The sequence below is a fragment of the Ceratotherium simum genome, chromosome 34, assembly GCF_057802395.1.
Source record: "Ceratotherium simum simum isolate JZ-2026a chromosome 34, ASM5780239v1, whole genome shotgun sequence".
Lineage (NCBI taxonomy): Eukaryota > Metazoa > Chordata > Mammalia > Perissodactyla > Rhinocerotidae > Ceratotherium > Ceratotherium simum.
The window spans coordinates 14,361,003-14,378,290 of record NC_141933.1 but is presented as its reverse complement, the minus strand read 5'-3'; the positions used below and the strand labels follow the sequence as shown (position 1 = coordinate 14,378,290).

General features: G+C 36.9%; 1 protein-coding gene across 1 annotated transcript; it reads right to left on the bottom strand.

Moving 5' to 3' along the window:
- Window positions 1-1,340: 1,340 nt before the first annotated feature.
- LOC101404583 (olfactory receptor 5AN6-like) lies at window positions 1,341-2,314 on the bottom strand. The gene has a single exon (XM_014793125.2). It carries the CDS (start codon window positions 2,312-2,314, stop codon window positions 1,370-1,372), a length of 945 nt encoding a protein of 314 aa, XP_014648611.2. The 3' UTR covers window positions 1,341-1,369.
- Between the last annotated feature and the right edge of the window lie 14,974 nt (window positions 2,315-17,288).

The following is a 17,288-nucleotide window of genomic DNA, read 5'->3' as shown; positions in this document are numbered from 1 at the left end:
ATTATTGACTATTTTCATTCTCCCTCGTCCATTATTTTCTGTGATACTTAGTTCCACCTTCTGTAAAGTCCTTACCTTGACATTTATCCTCCCTGGCCATATTTAAAAAGGAAATTGAAGAATGTCTCATCATTCGGGGTGTGATCAGTGGTCTCAGTCTGCTTCCTGGCCATTGAAGATTGATGGTCCAAGGACTCTTTTAACTCTCAAATAGTCAAATTTCTGTTAGTTCAGACTAATAGTTGACCTCAGGTAAGCCCTACAGATCAACAGCCACATTTACAACTCTTTTTTAGATCTCTCTTTCTCTTTCTCCATGTATACACATGTAAAATATCTTAGGCCCATTAGGCTTCTCTGTGAGAGTCACACCCTAACTCCCTAAATTTCTTTTACATAATCCATTTTGTCAAATTAAAAGATTTACTGAGCATGACCTTCAGTCATTTACAGTTTATAACAACAGGGTGTGATGACGCGTCCTTGATTTGGTCCTTGATGCAAGGCTGAGTTTTATTGGCCTTTTTTTCTCTGAGTCCTTCTAATTTTTATCTTTACTGGTTGGAGATGAAAATCAGTTTTCTCTTCTAACTCTGCAAATCCCCAAATATCTTGACTCTTTCTATATTCTCTTTACTTCTTGTTTGCCTCTGACCAGTTGTCTTGTACGTTTGTCTCATTTTTCAGAACTTTGTTAAATGCTTCTAACAGCCACCAACTCATGCTACAAGCATTCTATTTTCCCACATAATCTCCCTTCCAAGTTGTCAAAAGTTTCAGTTGTACCAAATGTTTTATTGTGCCAAACATAAATTGCTCTCCTTCCAGTTGGCAATAACAGATTCCTTGACACCTATTGCCTGATCCTAAAGAAACTTACAATTGTTAATTTTTGTTTTTTTTTTAAACAGCACACAACTACCTGTATAAATTTCTATAACAGTTATGATAGCCTGAGTATGCTACAGCAGCAAATAATCCAAAATTTATTTATTTCTTGCTAACATTATATATACATCTTGGGTCAGCTGGATGCTCCTCTCCTGCATCATCATCTTATACCATATGAGTCAACCACTAATGGGGGCATTGGGAAAGGAGAATGTGAAAAATCACATAAACAGAAAGCCTTTGCCTGGAAGTGAGCTATATCACATCTGCTCACATTTTATTTGCCTGAAAAAGTCATATGGCCAAACCCGAGTTCAAAGAGATAAAGAATTACAGTCCTCTCTCAGGGAGGAGAGTGGAAGCAGATAGTTATGAAAAGCTACACAATATATTACATGGCTTATAAGAGCTATTATTGCCATTTTTCACACACTGTTTTGTAGGTTTTGTGTCCTGGGCCCTAAAAAACAGCCCATAATCAATAATTCCAGGAGAATGTTCTCTTCTTCCACCTCTTTAGGGCATCTTTTATTTCTTTGTTCCTTAGGCTGTAAATCAATGGATTTAGCATGGGGATTATAACAGTGTATACAACAGAGGCCAACTTATTTTGGCTCAGAGAATCATCAGAGCTAGGGCACAAATAGACAAAGGTGCCTGAGCCACAGTAGAGGGTCACTGCTGTTAGGTGAGAAGCACAGGTGTTGAAAGCCTTGGACCTGCCTTCAGCTGAAGTGATCTTCAGAATGGTGGCAACAATATAACCATAGGATATCATGATAACAAGGACAGATGTGAGCCCAAAGATCACTGTGAGCACGGACATCATGATTTGAAAGAAAAAGGTGTCAGAACAGGATAGGATCAACAGTTGGGGCAGGTCACAGAAGAAATGGTTGATGACATTTGGCCCACAGAAATGGAGCTGAAGTAAAGCACACAGTTGGATCAATGAGCCAAAGAATCCAGTTATACAAGATCCTACCACCATCTGCATACAGAGGGTGGGGGACATGTTGGTTGTGTAGAGCAGAGGATTACAAATGGCAGCATATCGATCATAAGCCATGGCTGCCAAGAGACAGCACTCAGTCAGACCCAAGCTAGAGAAAAAGAAGTATTGCATGGCACATCCTGTAAAGGAGATGAATTTCTGCTTCCTGAAGAAATCTGACAGCATCTTGGGAGCTGTGGAAGAAGCATAACAAATATCTAAGAAGGCAAGTTTATTGATGAAGAAATACATGGGCGTGTGCAGGTAAGAGTCCATCTTGATCAGGGTGATGAGACCCAGGTTCCAAGACACTGTCAAGAAGTAGATGCTTAGGAATATTAAAAAGAGGACAACGGTGAGCTTTGGAAATTCAGAGAATCCCAAGAGAAGAAATCTGGTAATTGTAGCATTGTTTCTTCCTTCAGCCATTGCCAAGGTGCTTCTGAGATCTAAAGGGAAGTAACAAAAAAATCTCTTCTTATTCCAGTATTCTCAGGCTATTAAAATTAAATAGACAATGTTACCCTTCTATCAGCTCTCTAGCTTAAATAATTGCCCTGTAAACCATATCATGAGAAAAAAGAAGCTGCCTATGTACATGTTTATTTCTTCATTTTTTAAGGAATCTTTTAATCAAAGTATAACCTATATAAAGAAAAGATAATCCATACAAATTAGATCCTCATCTACATTTAAAAAAATAATGCATCTGGAAACAACTACCCCATTGATGATTAATGAGTTGGGGGTAGTGGAGCCAATAAAACCTATGCAAACATTTTAAAATAAAAGAGAAACTAAACATTATGTTGAGATCATACATGGAGAACTAGCTACCTAAATTAACAGCTAAAAATTCTGAATAAAATATTTTATAAATCTGTTCAAATGCATCAATTAGTTGGTTTTAAAAAAAAGATAAGGTACGTACTATTCTTGTAGTAGAATGGTGCCATTCGAATTGTGGTCCATGGTACTATAAGGAAAGGTAAGTATATGAAAATGAGAACCTAGTGAAGTAGCAGAACAGTGAACGTGGTTTGGTATTGAAGACATTTGTAAACTAACATGTCTTAGCATAGTTATTTTTTAGTTTCACAGGACTTGGGGATCTGGAATAAGGACTCAATCAAGGTTGAGAGTATAACAGGAGATTCTCATATAAAGCTGGGGCCCCAAAGCATAGACCATTAATACAAAAGTGAAGGCTCAAATAACCATTGTCCCAAAGAAATGCAAAGAAACTTGTATATATAAAAATTGGCATTGAGTAGGGAGGATGACACCGTTTTGATCTCCAGGGAATTTGTAACTATTAGACATTTAACATTACGTGACATGCCTAGAGAAGTCCAATTTCACACTACTTGAAATACCTAATAAACCTCAAATGAAAATTTAGTTTAAAGAGATACTGGGTTGATAATACTCTTGGCTATTGCAATTCAATACTGCCAGTCCATAAATTGCTTGTTACAAGTCAGGCATGAGACAAGGATCTTGTGGCACATTATAAATCAATTCACAGCTTCATTCAAGAAAGTATTGCTATAAAATAAATGATAGCTGAAATAAACAGTGTGCTTAGTGCTGTAGCTGATTTACATTCCGGGGCAATCTCCTTATATTTTTGTCATTTACAGACTGGCACCAGTCCATGGATCACAATTTGAATGACACTGTTCTAGATACCTGGCAGAAGAAGAATAATATCTTCTCTGGAGAAACCCACCTTCATTCCAAGCTTCAAAGTATTTTCATAGATGGAATTCCAAGAAAATGAACAGCTCACAGTCAAAGATCAATAAGCACATAAGGACTACGACACTGACTGAGAGCTAGCAGAAAAACAATTAGCAGAAGTGTACAAAAATACTTCAGATAATTGAACTTATTGGACTCAGAGTAAAAAATAAGTAGGTTGCACAAACTTTAAGAAATATGAACACCTTTAAATATCAGAAAAGAGCAAGTAGGCTTGCAGATGGCTAGTGAGAATGCACAGAAAGCCATCTGATTCTGTGAGCCTGGGAGAAACATCACAAATCTGAGCATTCAACACTGCTCTGGGGAAGAAAATGGGAGGCTGTCAGTACCTAGTATGGCTTTGAATGATGAAAAGAAGGCATATAGTCTTAAGAATTACTTTTCAAGAAGGAAAAAGAAGTGTGGAGAAGGAGTATGCATGGGAAAAGTCTGAGAAAACCTCAGAATCCCTAACAAGGGTGATGAAGGTATTTCTCTCCCAAAGCCAGTTAGTAAAGACTCCAGGAGATGATTGCTTCTTCAAATGCGGAGACAGCAATACAAGTTCTCAAGGAACACAAAAAATCACGGAAACACGACACCATCAAAGGAACACAACGATTTTCTAGTAACTGATCCCAAAGAAATGGTGATCTGTGATCTACATGATAAGAATTTAAAATAGTTGTTAAAGGAAGTTCAGTGAGCTACAAGAAAATACAGAAAGACAACTCAATGAAATCAGGAAAATATAGGAACAAAATGAGAAGTTTAATGGAGAGACAGATCATAAAAAGAACCAAACAAATTCTGAAGCTGAAGAATATGATGAATGCAATTTAAAAATGTCATAGGGACCATCAACATCAGACCAGACCAAGTAGGACAAATCATCTGTGAAGTAGAAGATAAGTCCTTTGAAATTATCCAGTCAGAGGAGAACAAAGAAGACAGAATGAAAAAGAGTGAAGAAAGCTTACATGAAATATGAGATACCATTAAGAGAAACGAACTGTGCATTATTGGACTCTGAGGAGAAGAGAGGGAGGAAGGAGCTGAAAGCTCATTTAAAGAAATAATGGCTGAGAAGTTCCCAAATCTGGGGAGAGATTTGGACAACCAAGTTCGTGAAGCTTCTGGATTCCCCCCAAATTTAAACCCAAGCAAACTTCTCCAAGACATATTATATTAAATTATATTAAAACACATTAGGGCCGGCCCCATGGCTTGGCGGTTGAGTGCGCGCACTCCGCTGCTGGCGGCCTGGGTTCGGATCCCCGGCACGCACCACTTCTCTGGCCATGCTGGGGCCGCGTCCCACATGCAGCAACTGGAAGGATGTGCAGCTATGACATACAACTATCTACTGGGGCTTTGGGGGGAAAAATAAATAAATAAAATCTTTAAAACACATTATATTATATTTTATTGTCTAATCAAAGACAAAGACAGAAAATTAAAAGTGGCAATTGAAAAAAAAATCCTCACATACAAGGGAATTCTCATAAGGCGTTCAGCAGACTTCTCAGCAGAACCTTGCAGGCCAGAAGAGACTGAGATGATGTATTCAAGGTGATAAAAGAAAAAAATGCCAGCCAAGAATACTTTACCAGCAGAGCTGCCCTTCAGAACTGAAAGACAAATAAAAACTTACCAAAACAAACAAAAGCTGAGAGAGTACATCACAAAGTAGACCTTGCCTACAGGAAATGCTGAAAGGAGTTCTTCAAGCTAAAATAAAAAACAGTAATTAGTAACATAAAAACAAATGAAAATATAATACACATTGGTAAAGGTAAGTATATAGCCAAAATCAGAATACTCTAATACTGTAATATGGTGGTATCTTAATCACTTAATGCTAGTATAAAGGTTAAAGGAAAGTCTTCAAAAATAATTATAGCTATGATAATTTGATAATAAATACACAATATAAAAAGAGGTAGACTGTGACATCAAAACCATAAGATGTGGGGAGGGGGTAGAGAGATAGAGTTTTTATACATGACCAAAGTTGTTGTTAGCATAAAATAGACTGTTACAACAATAATAGGTTTTATGTAAGCCACATGGTAACCGCAAAGCAAAAGTCTACACTACATATACAAAAGATAAAGAGAACAGAATGAAAGCATAACACAGTGGAAAATCATCAATTCACAAAGGAAACAGAAAGAGAGGAAGAAAGGAGCAAGGAAACCATAAAACAGTCAGAAAACAATTAATAATATGACATTAGTAAGTCCTTACATATCAATAATTACTTTAAATGTAAGTGGATTAAATTCTCCAATCAAAAAGCGTGGAGTAGCTGAATGGATTAAAAAACAACACCCAACTATATTCTCCCTGCACTTCAGCTTTAAAGACACACAAAAACTCAAAATGAATGGATGGAAAAATATATTTCATACAAATAGAAATGAAAAGAGAGCAGAGGTAGCTATACTTATATCAGGCAAAATAGATTTTAAGGGAAAACTGTAACAAGAAACAATGAAGGTCATTATATAATGATAAGGGGTTACTTCTTCAAGAGAATATAACAATTATAAATACATAGGCACCCACCATTGGAGAACCTAAAGATGTTAAGCAAATACTAACATAACCAAAGGGAGAAATAGACAATAATAGTAGGGGACTTCAATACCCTACTTTCAATAATGTATAGATCATTCAGACAGAAAATTTGTAAGGAAACATTGCATTTGAACTATACTTGAGACCAAATGGACCTCACAACTATATACAGAACTTTCCATCCAACAGCAAGAGAGCACACATCCTTTTCAAGGGCACAGGGAACATTCTCCAGGGTAGATCATACATGAAGCCACAAATCAAGTCATAACACATTTAAGAGGATTGAAATCATATAAAGCTTATTGCCAACTGCAGTGATATAAAATTAGCAATCAAAAGCAGGAGGAAAACTGGAAAACTCATAAATATGTGGAAATTAAGCAACACACTCCTGAACAACCAATGGGCCAAAGAAGAAATCAAAGGGAAATTAAAAAAAAATCTTGAAACCAATGAAAATGAAAACACAACATACCAAAACTTATGGGATGCAGCAAAAGCAGTTCTAAGAGGGGCGTTTATAGTGATAAATGCCTATATTAAGAAAAAAGAGTGGGCCAGCCCTGTGGCTTAGTGGTTAAGTGTGCGCGCTCTGCTACTGGCAGCCCGGGTTCAGATCCCGGGCGCGCATCGACTCACCACTTGTCCGGCCATGCTGAGGTGGCGTCCCACATACAGCAACTAGAAGGATGTGCAACTATGACATACAACTATCTGCTGGGGCTTTGGGGAAAAAAACGGAGGAGGATTAGCAATAGATGTTAGCTCAGAGCCTGTCTTCCTCAGCAAAAAGAGGAGCATTAGCACGGATGTTAGCTCAGGGCTGATCTTCCTCACAAAAAAAAAAAGAAAAGAAAAAAGAAAGATTTGAAATAAGCAATCTAACTCTACACCACAAGGAACTACTAAAAGAGGATCAAACTAAGCTCTAAGTTAGCAGAAGGAATGAAATAACAAATATCAGAGAAGAAATAAATGAAATGGAGACCAGAAAAACAATAGATAATATCAACAAATTCAAGAACTGGTTTTACAAAAAGATAACATTTACAAATCTTTATCTAGATTAACTCAGAAAAATAGAAGGCTGAAATAAATAAAATCAGAAATGAAAGAGGAGATATTACAATTGGTAACATAGAAATGCAAAGAATAATAAGAGACTACTATGAACAATTATATGCCAAAAAATTGATAAATCTAGGAAAAAATAGATAAATTCCTAGAACATACAAAATACCAAGAGTGAATCATGAAGAAATAGGAAACCTGAACAGATTGTTATGGCTAAGGATATTGAAGTAGTAATTAAAAAAAATAAACTTCCAACAAAATAAAGACCAGAATCAGATAATTTCATGGGTGAATTTTACCAAACATTTAAAGGTTTAATACGATTCTTCTCAAACTGTTCCAAAAAATACAAGAGAGTACACACCCGAACTCATTTTATGACCAGTATTAACCCTAAATCAAAGCCAGATAAGGGCATTACAAGAAAAGAGAACTACAGGCTAAAAGCCCTAATGAATATAGATGCAAAAATTCTCAACAAAATACTAGCAAACTGAATTCAACAGCACATTAAAATAGTCATACACCAAGATCCAGTGGAAGTCATCCTCTGAAGATTTGAAGAATTAACACCAATCCTCAAACTCTCCAAAAAGTTGAAGAGGGAGAAGCAAGTTAAAACTCATTTTATAAGGCCAGTGCTGATACCAAAGCCAGATAAGGACATGACAAGAAAACAAAACTACAGGTCAATATTCCTGATGAATATAGATTTAAACGTCCTCAACAAAATACTAACAAACAGAATTCAGCAACACATGAAAAGGATCACACACCATGATCAAATGGGATTCATCTCTGGATGCAAGAATTATTCAACACACACAAGTCAATAAATGTGATACATCACATTAATAGAAGAAAAGATAAAAATCATACAATCACCTCAATAGATGTAGAAAAACCATTTGACAATACGCAACATCATTTTATGACAAAAACTCTTGACAAATTGGTTATAGAAGAAACATATCTCAGCACAATAAAGGCCATATATGACAAGACCAAAGCTAACATCATACTCAATGGTAAAAGGTTGAAAGGTTTTCCTCTAAGATCAACAACAAGACAAGGGTGCCTACTCTTATCATTCCTCTTCACCATAGCACCAGAAGTCTTAGCCAAAGCAAGAAAAGAAATAAAATGCATCCAAATCAGAAAGAAAGAAGTAAAGTTGTCTCTCTTTGCAGATAACATGATCTTGTATATAGACAACCCTGAAGACTCCATCAAAAAACTCTTAGAACTAATTGACAAACTTCGTAAAGTTGTAGGATACAAAATCAAAATACATAAATTGGCTATTTTTCTATACACTAACAATAAACTATCTGAAAAGGAAATAAGGAAAACAATCCCATTCACAATAGCATGAAAACCTATAAAATATTTACAAATAAATTTAACCAAGGACGTAAGAGATTTGTACACTAAAAACTGTGAATTTGATGAAAGAAACCATATATCTGATAAGGTGTTAATATCCAAAATATATAAGAAACTCATACTATTCAATAGAAAATAAATAAATAATCCAATTAAAAATGGGCAGATAACCTGAACAGACATTTTTACAAAGAAGACATACAAATGGCCGACAGAAAAATGAAAAGACGTTCAACATCACCAATCATCGGAGAAATGCAAATAGAAACCACAATGAGATATCAACTCACATGTGTTAGAATGGCTATTATCAAAAAGACAAAAGATAACAAGTATTGGCAAGGACGTGCACTGTTGGTGGGAATGTAAGTTAAAACAGCCACTACAGAAAAGCAGTATGGAGGTTCCTCAAAAAATTGAAAATAGAACTACCATGCGATCCAACAATCCCAATGCTATATATCCATGGAAAGGCATCACTATATTGAAGAGAAATCTGCATTGCTATGTTCATTGTAGCATCAATCACAATGGCCAAGACGTATAAACAACCCAATTGCCCATTGACAGATGAATGGATAGAGAAAATGTGGTATAATATTTTATTACATATGTATACATACACACACACAAATATGTACAATGGAACATTATTCAGCCATAAAAGGAAGGAAATTCTGTCATTTTTGACAATTTGCATGGACCTTGAGGGCATTATGCTAACTGAAATAAGTAAGATGGAGAAAGACAAATTCCGATATGATGTCACTTATATGTGGAATCTAAAAAAGCCAAACTCCTGAAAACAGAGAGTAGAATGGTGGTTGCCAGGACAGGGGGGTGTGGAAAATGGAGAGATGCTGGTCAAAGGATACAAACTTCCAGTTGCAAGGTGAATAAGTTCTGGGGATGTGATGTACCACATGGTGATTTTAGTTAATAATACTGTATTATATATTGAAAGTGCTGAAAGAGTAGATCTTAAATGTTATCACCACAAAAGCAATGGTGATTATGTGGAAGAAGGATAGAGCGATATGGAGAGTAGGTCAAGCAGTGAGAGAAACCCTTGATAAGGCCTCATCTGGTCATCCAACTGGTCTTTGCTGTTTGTTTTTCTATACTCAGTATAAGACAGAAAAAGAAAGCTTATCTGCACCAATTTCTCTTCAGTTATCCTGCTATTTCATCATCTCAGTAATTACTAGAAGTAGAAGCTCATTTACTCTTTAGAGTCAGAGTCCTCTTCTTGTGAGATGTACAGCTCTTATAACCTGTTTTCTGACCACAGAAGTTTGGGACCCAGAAGGCGGTTTTAAGGCTCAGAAAGGTGAAGATCTTCTGGCCTTAGCTTGTGTTTTCATTGGCAACTCACCAGAAATTCTTGTGAGCTTCTGAACTTGCTGGTTCTGGCCTATTTCATATGCCAATAACTAAGCCCAAGTTGTTTCCCAGATATAATTTTCAAACCTGCTCTATTTCTTTGCCTCCTCATACCATGCCCCTATTTCTCAAAGCAATGGTGGCTGCCTTGACTGTCTGAAAGAGTAAGTGGGAAAGTCAAATCCTTAAGCTGATCTTTGACTTAGGGCTGAGTCATTTTGTTCAACTGAGAATTCTTACTAAGATTTTATTAATCGATATTTTTTTTAAATCTAATCTATGGTTATTTGGAGGCCAGAAGAAGTCAGTTTTTTCAGACACTATGCCATTGATACTTTATTCTCTTTGATTTCTTCTTCAAATACTCTTTATTGTCTTTTATTTCTGCTTGAAAGCCAGACAATATTTGCATGAACTCATTTCTTTCATGCTAGAGGCATCCTGTAGTAGTCAACAAGCTCTGTTACTCTGACTTTTTTCAAACACTTCACTTAGCTCTTTGGGCTCAGTGAGCATGTGTTCTGACTTCCAAGCAATCACAGGTGATAATTTTACCACAGATATTCCCATAACATAATATGGCTCTCCAGCCTTCAGTCTTGGATTGTCCATTGCTCAAGGACCAGCCAGTGGCATATACTTGAAATTTTTTTAAATGTTAGCACTCCACTACAAGGTAAGTATATCTGCATAGTTAGTGCAAGCTAATCATGTTGTTCTACATTTTTACCTTGATATGGTTTTAGAAAATAATTAACATGTAAAAAATATCATTCATAAAGATCCACAATAAAGGGAACATCCATATATCAACCATCTCTTTTAAAAATGTACTATTATTTCATCTTTGAAATTCCTTGATTTCATTCCTTTTAATCTCCCACCACAAAGGCAACCACATAACATCACACCAGCCCAAGCAACCTACGTTATAGCAGAGGAAGTGCACCAGTGAGCCCACGACTATGGAATCCACTTAATGTTCTCACATACCACATTATCCAGAAGATGCTCGGCTGATAGAGTGATGGAATGAGCTGTTGAAGGGATAACTAAAATGCCAAGTCTAAGATGATATCATGCAAGGATGGGTATCCTCCAGAATGCCGTCATATATGCACTAAATCAACAACCATTCTATAGTTCCTTATCTTACACAGGTAGACTACATGGGTCTGGGAATCAAGCCTACTTACCATCACTCCCACTTGGGTAACCCATTTGGGGATTTTGTTTTTCCAATCTCTATATTTCTGGGTTCTGTGGGTTTAGAAGTCCAGATTCCTTGAGGAGGAATAGTTCCTCTAGGAAAACAGCAAGAATCTGAGTAACCTTGAAACAACATCTTCTGCTCATTCACATTTGGATCATCTTGCCAAGACAAAGCAAGCAAGGAAAGGAGCCATCATCAAGGCCCAGGTAACTGACCTGCTATTATATGATAAGGGCAAGAAATATGTTTTATACCTGAGTGATACACTGGGGAATCTCTTGGTACTCCCTTGCCCAAATTTCACAATAAATGGACAAGTGCAGCAGCCATGGTCTGAGAAATGCGTGGTGACCAGGGGCTCAGAATCCTCAGAGATGAGAGTCTGGGTCAACTCAACATGTAAACCACCTAACCCAGCGGGAGCTAAGATTTAGAGGAATCTAGAATGGACAATAAAGGAACAAATAACGAGTATCAGTTACACACTCAATACCTGATACAGTGTTGAGGCTATAGTTTATCCCAGTAATCTTCTTGTAATTTTCTCCAGGAAAAGAGGTCAACCAGAATTTGGGGGAACTGTTCCCAAAAGTTATACAAGCAAGTACATCTGAGTGTAAAAGTATAGTATACTGTGGTGTGCTGTCCAGTGTCCGCCTTCGGGACTAAGGCATTCATCCTGCCATCTGGACAGATTTTCATAGCTGATAACTCTCAGCTGAGTGCCTCTCCAGGAATTCTCTAAGATTTCCCTCAAAGTCAAGCCCCATCTCAAGGCAGGATACCTCGAGGCTCCAGATCTGAAGAGTTTCCATAAGATCAACTGAGGTCTTTGCATCACAATTGAACTCCTCCTTTTGCCCAGTTCTACTTTCATGTCCTTTCAAGTATTGGTCCTGAAAGCATTCCCCAGTAAACTTCTTATAGACAAATCAGCCTCACAGCTTGTTTCCCAAGGATCTCAACCTAAGACAATCATTTTAAAAGCAGGAAAGTTGAAGATACACTTAACAGCACAGTAATTCCTTATGACTCCATAATTCCACTTCTGGATCTATATCCTAAAGAAATTGATTCACATATGCACTGGACACATATGTGGATTTGCCTATAACAACATTATATTAGCCTCAAATTGGAAACAACCCAAATACCCATCAATGTGGACTGGATAAGTACATTGTGATCTAATTGTACACTGTAATGCTATATCAAAATGAAAATAAACTACAGTTGCACAATTACATGGAAGAAATTTACAAATACTTTTTAGTAAGTAAGTAAAAGAAGCAAGACACAAAATAACACCTCAATAAGATTCCAAAAATCAAAGGCTTAGGAACAGGCAAAACTAAACTATATTGTTTAGTGATGTCTACATGAATAGTAAAATTATAATGTAAAGCAATGAAATTGTTATATCTGGGGGGGGACAGGGGCTTTTCTGATTCCCAGACATACTAATGGCTTCTGGGATGATGATGATGCTGTATTTCTTGGTGTTAGTTGTGGTTACGCAAGTGTTCTTTCTATACCATTACAATGTAACTTTATGCTGCATGTATTTTTTGCATGTGTAATAATTTTACAATAAAAAGCAAAAATGAGAAAAAATTTGAATAAATGATTAAGTAACATAATTTCCTCATTGTATAAAGAATTATTTTTAAACTGAAAAATCCCAACAGAATGGAGGAAAGTAACCCGATTCATTCCAAAATGAAACCATATTCACTTCTGTTACTTTCTATGAACACCGCCTATAGTCCACATACTCCAGAGGAGAGGGCATGAGTTTCTTCTAGGAATCAACAGCTTCTGTCAGAGCCTAAGAGTAAAGTGAACCCTTCCAACCTAAACATATGCAACAATGTTGGGTTTACTTATTGCTGGAAAATAATATCACATTCCTAGTACTAAGTGGAAATTTTCAGATGTCATTTTGCCCATCTTCTTATCTTTAAATAGACTTAAATTAGCACCGTCCAATATTTTTCTGGAAAAATATACATATTAGACATGTCTGAGATCAAATAATATCTGAGATGTTGATCTCTTTAGTTAAGAAATAATGTAAGGGGTCAGAGACATGAAGGCTCAATATCAATTATTAGGGAGTCACTTCCTACATCAAGAATCATAACATTCATCAATTGCTAGTGCCCACAAAAAATGTCAATAGAAAGCCATTAGCAGTATTTCAAAAGCTGATAAAAATGTGTACATTTTAAATTTACACCACACGGAGATTTTAAATCACCAAATTTCTTTGCTTTGTATGAGAATAGTAGCAATTTTGTCTGATTTCTCTACAGTCATGCACCGCTTAGCAATGTTTCAAAGATAGACCGCGTATGCGAGATGGTCCCATAAGATTAGTATCATATAGCCTAGGTGTGTAGGCTATACCATGGGTTTGTGTAAGTACACTCTATGATGTTCACACAATGACGAAATTGCCTAACAATGCATTTCTCAGAATGTATTCTTGTCATTAAGCGACACATGACTGTATTTCAGGTCAAGATGATTTGTCTTTAATAAAAATGGAGAAATTAATTATTAAGACGGAGTTAATGACGTACATCTGAAATTTATACAATGTTATAAACCAATGTTACTGCAATAAACAAAAAATTAAAAAAAAAAAAAGAGGGAGCTAAACTTCAACACTTGTCCATGGTATAACTTTTGGCTAAATTTCTTAATCCATCTGAGCTTCATTTTCATCCAGCGTAAAGTTGTAATAATACACAACCTGTAGGGTTGTTGTGAGAGCTGAGTTGAGATATGGAACAATCAGTGCTTGCCACATAGTAGGCTCTTGACCAATAGTTGTTATAACAGTAAAAGTGTACTATTTTACTATTATTATTATTATTAATTTAAAGGCAGTTTGATATGTAAATCTTTTAAAGCTGGGGTTAATGAAAGCAAAAATAAGAATCATTGGTAATGTGGAATTTGGAACCAATGGCCCCACGTGACGTGATCTCAGGAAATCACCCTCCATCCCCACTCCACAAACTTGCTAATACTTAACATTCCATAGAAGACATTTTGCTTTTAGCTGAAAGATCTTGGTTTCTGTAAAAATACAAGTAACCTTGTATTGGGAGAAGTGCAGGTAATAAGAAAAAATGAAAAATAATGATAGGTATTCGGGAAGGGAAGAAGGTTAGATGATGATGGAGGGGGGAGAAAAACATTATTACTTGGAGCCATTGGGGGGTTAGGAGAGAGCAAGACAGTGAGAGAAGGGGGAAAACTGCAGAACAGGATAAGGCAAGTGGTGATGGTAAATTGGAGGCACTGAAGACAAATCATTCTAGGATGTCCCTGCCAATGTTTCGTACCTAGAGAGTCTTCACAATTCTGTGCCTGGGTGAAATCTAGAGCGCTGCCCACACTGCTGCTTTCCCTTGGTCCTGTATTGCAGCCCTGCCCTTCATCCTTAGGAAAGAATAGAGTTCTTTCAAGAGAGGTGCTTCCAACTAGGGATTTGCTTATGTTTCCTTAGGGTCCATTGCGGAGGGAGACAAGGCAATTCACAGAAGACAACATTTTCCATTGATTGTTCTCAAGAGTGCTGGATGAAGGAAACTCTTGGGAAATTTTCTCAGCTGGTCCCATTTCTTGATCCTTTCATGAGCCCTTCGTGATCCAATTAAGAGTTACCATTTTATAGTGTTTGCTCTACGCAGACACTACTATGAGCTCTTGGAGTATATAACTTAATACTCACAAATATTACCTTAATGCTCACAATAGCCTGAGTGATGGAAATTTTTATTATGCTCATTTCATAGGTGTGAAAACTGAGGCAAAGAGAGGCTGAGTGGCTTGCCCAAGGCACCTTACCAATCAGTGGCAGAGCCAGGGCTCAAAGTCAAATAGTTTGACTCCAGAGTCTGATTCTTAACCCAGTATGCTCTCCTGCCTCTAACACCCAACTGAATCAAGCTCCAACCTTTCTTTTGAAACTTTAGAATCAGTAAATGGAGCTTTAGGATTATCAGGAACAACACTTTCAATGTGACTTTCATGGTTAAGGTTGAGCTAATAACCACAAACCTCTTGGAACTTAGTAAGTATTGCTGCCATGTTGTGAATATTCAGTAAATACTAACCATTATTTTTCTCCAGTTTTTGCTAGAGAATATTTTTACAAATTTGAGGTCATACTATCCAAACTATTCTCTTTCCTCACATAATATATCATGTACTTGTTCCAATTTATTTACAAAGGCTTCATTAACATTATTTTAGTGGCTGCATAATATGCCATTTTATGGTCCTATCACGGTTTACTTCACAGTATTATTCCCATCAGACATTCAGTTTTGTATTAAAATTTTAAGTATTATGAATAGAACCCATATGTCCTTAATCTCACTAGCCTATGGTTGCAATTTCTTTTAATATCCAAATTTAACAACACAAGCCTCCATTCTGCATAACTGCATAGGTCCAATATTTACCTAGGTTCCCCTCTCCAAGTATCCCTGGGAAGCCCCAAGAAAGACCTACATGATCCCTAGGTCCTTCATTGTTTTTGCTGCCATCACAGTCAGAAACTGGATTCTGCTTTTCAGCAAGTCTTCTCTCAACCTTTCCCCTTCTTTTATTTTTTCGGTCCCTTAATCCCAGCATGATTGATGATACTAAGCCTGTAATATAATTACTAAGAATTTACTGAAAGCTTGGCAAAGAACAAAAATAAAAGTTGATTTGAAAAGTAGCCAAAAACTGGAGATGAGATATGAATGGTCTCATTCCCATAGGCCATACCCATCTACAGGGGTCTACTACCAGCCATTTTGCCCATGGCCTCCAGGCTCTTACCCAGTAGCACATGCCAGATTACCTCCCCCCAATGCAACTGCCTGGAATATGACTCTCCTGCCAAGGATTTAGGTTACAAATGCCTAAAATCCAGGCAAATGTAACCATTTTATCACAACTGCCCAACATCTGAAACTATCAATTGCATCTTTAATTTATGCTCAAGGATGCAAGGCCAAGACTAGGGTGAAGTAAGTGAAGCACCGATTGTGAAAAATTTAAGCAGACACTTACTCTTGGGGTTGTGAAAGTAGAGGATCCCTAGTCCCAGACCTGCTAAGATTGTTTTCTCTCCATGGTGATTGGCAATGAGAGTATGCTGGATATTTCTCAATTGTCTTCAAGATTCATTCTCCATCCTTCTCTATTCTGCTGAAATATGGACTGCTTCAATGGATTTCTGGACCTTTTTTGCCTTTGAGATGAGAGGCTCTGACAAAACGAAAATTGAGAGTAGAGTGAAGTTGAGGTATTTATTTTCATGGCTTCCATCTTGCTTTGTCCTCATGGGGGTGACCTGGTTCCTCTATCAAAGGCTGCTTCCTCTATGAGCTTTCTCTCAAGATTTCAGTAATCCTTCCTTCCCCTTGACCATCTATACCTTGGTGTAGTAAATACTCTCCTCTGTTACTAGGCCCAGGATACTGGACTATCCTTTGTTGCTTTTTTATAAATCCTTCCCACATCATTTTAAATAATCCCTTTGTTAAACATTCTTCAGTCATGTTGTTTGAATTGTCATCTATTTACTACCAAGACCTTGACTGATACAGGAAGCATTTATTCTCTTGAGTGGAAACTCTGCTTCCTAACCCCACGTTAAGTGCAATAATCACCAGAATTGCCTATTCTGTCTTGAAAAATATATGTAGAATATATTGTATTAGTTAAGAGTACATTCAGCTACAACTGACAGACAACCAAAAATAAAAAAAGAGAAATAGATTTTTTTCAAATTTATACATAGGCAGCAGAAGATTAATAAGGCAGCCCCTTGATCCTTAGAGACTCGGTCTTCTTCTTCTTTCGCCATACTTAACATGTGGCTTCCACTCAAGGTCCAAGTTTGTTCCTCCAGCTGAATCCATTTTGCTACATCTAGTCAGCAGGAAAGATAAAACGAGAATGAAGGCAAACACACTCCCTTTAAGAATGATTCTCAGAAGTTAT

Excerpts from the sequence above, each read along its gene's own strand:
- LOC101404583 (XM_014793125.2), bottom strand. The coding sequence starts at position 2,314 with ATGGCTGAAGGAAGAAACAATGCTACAATTACCAGATTTCTTCTCTTG.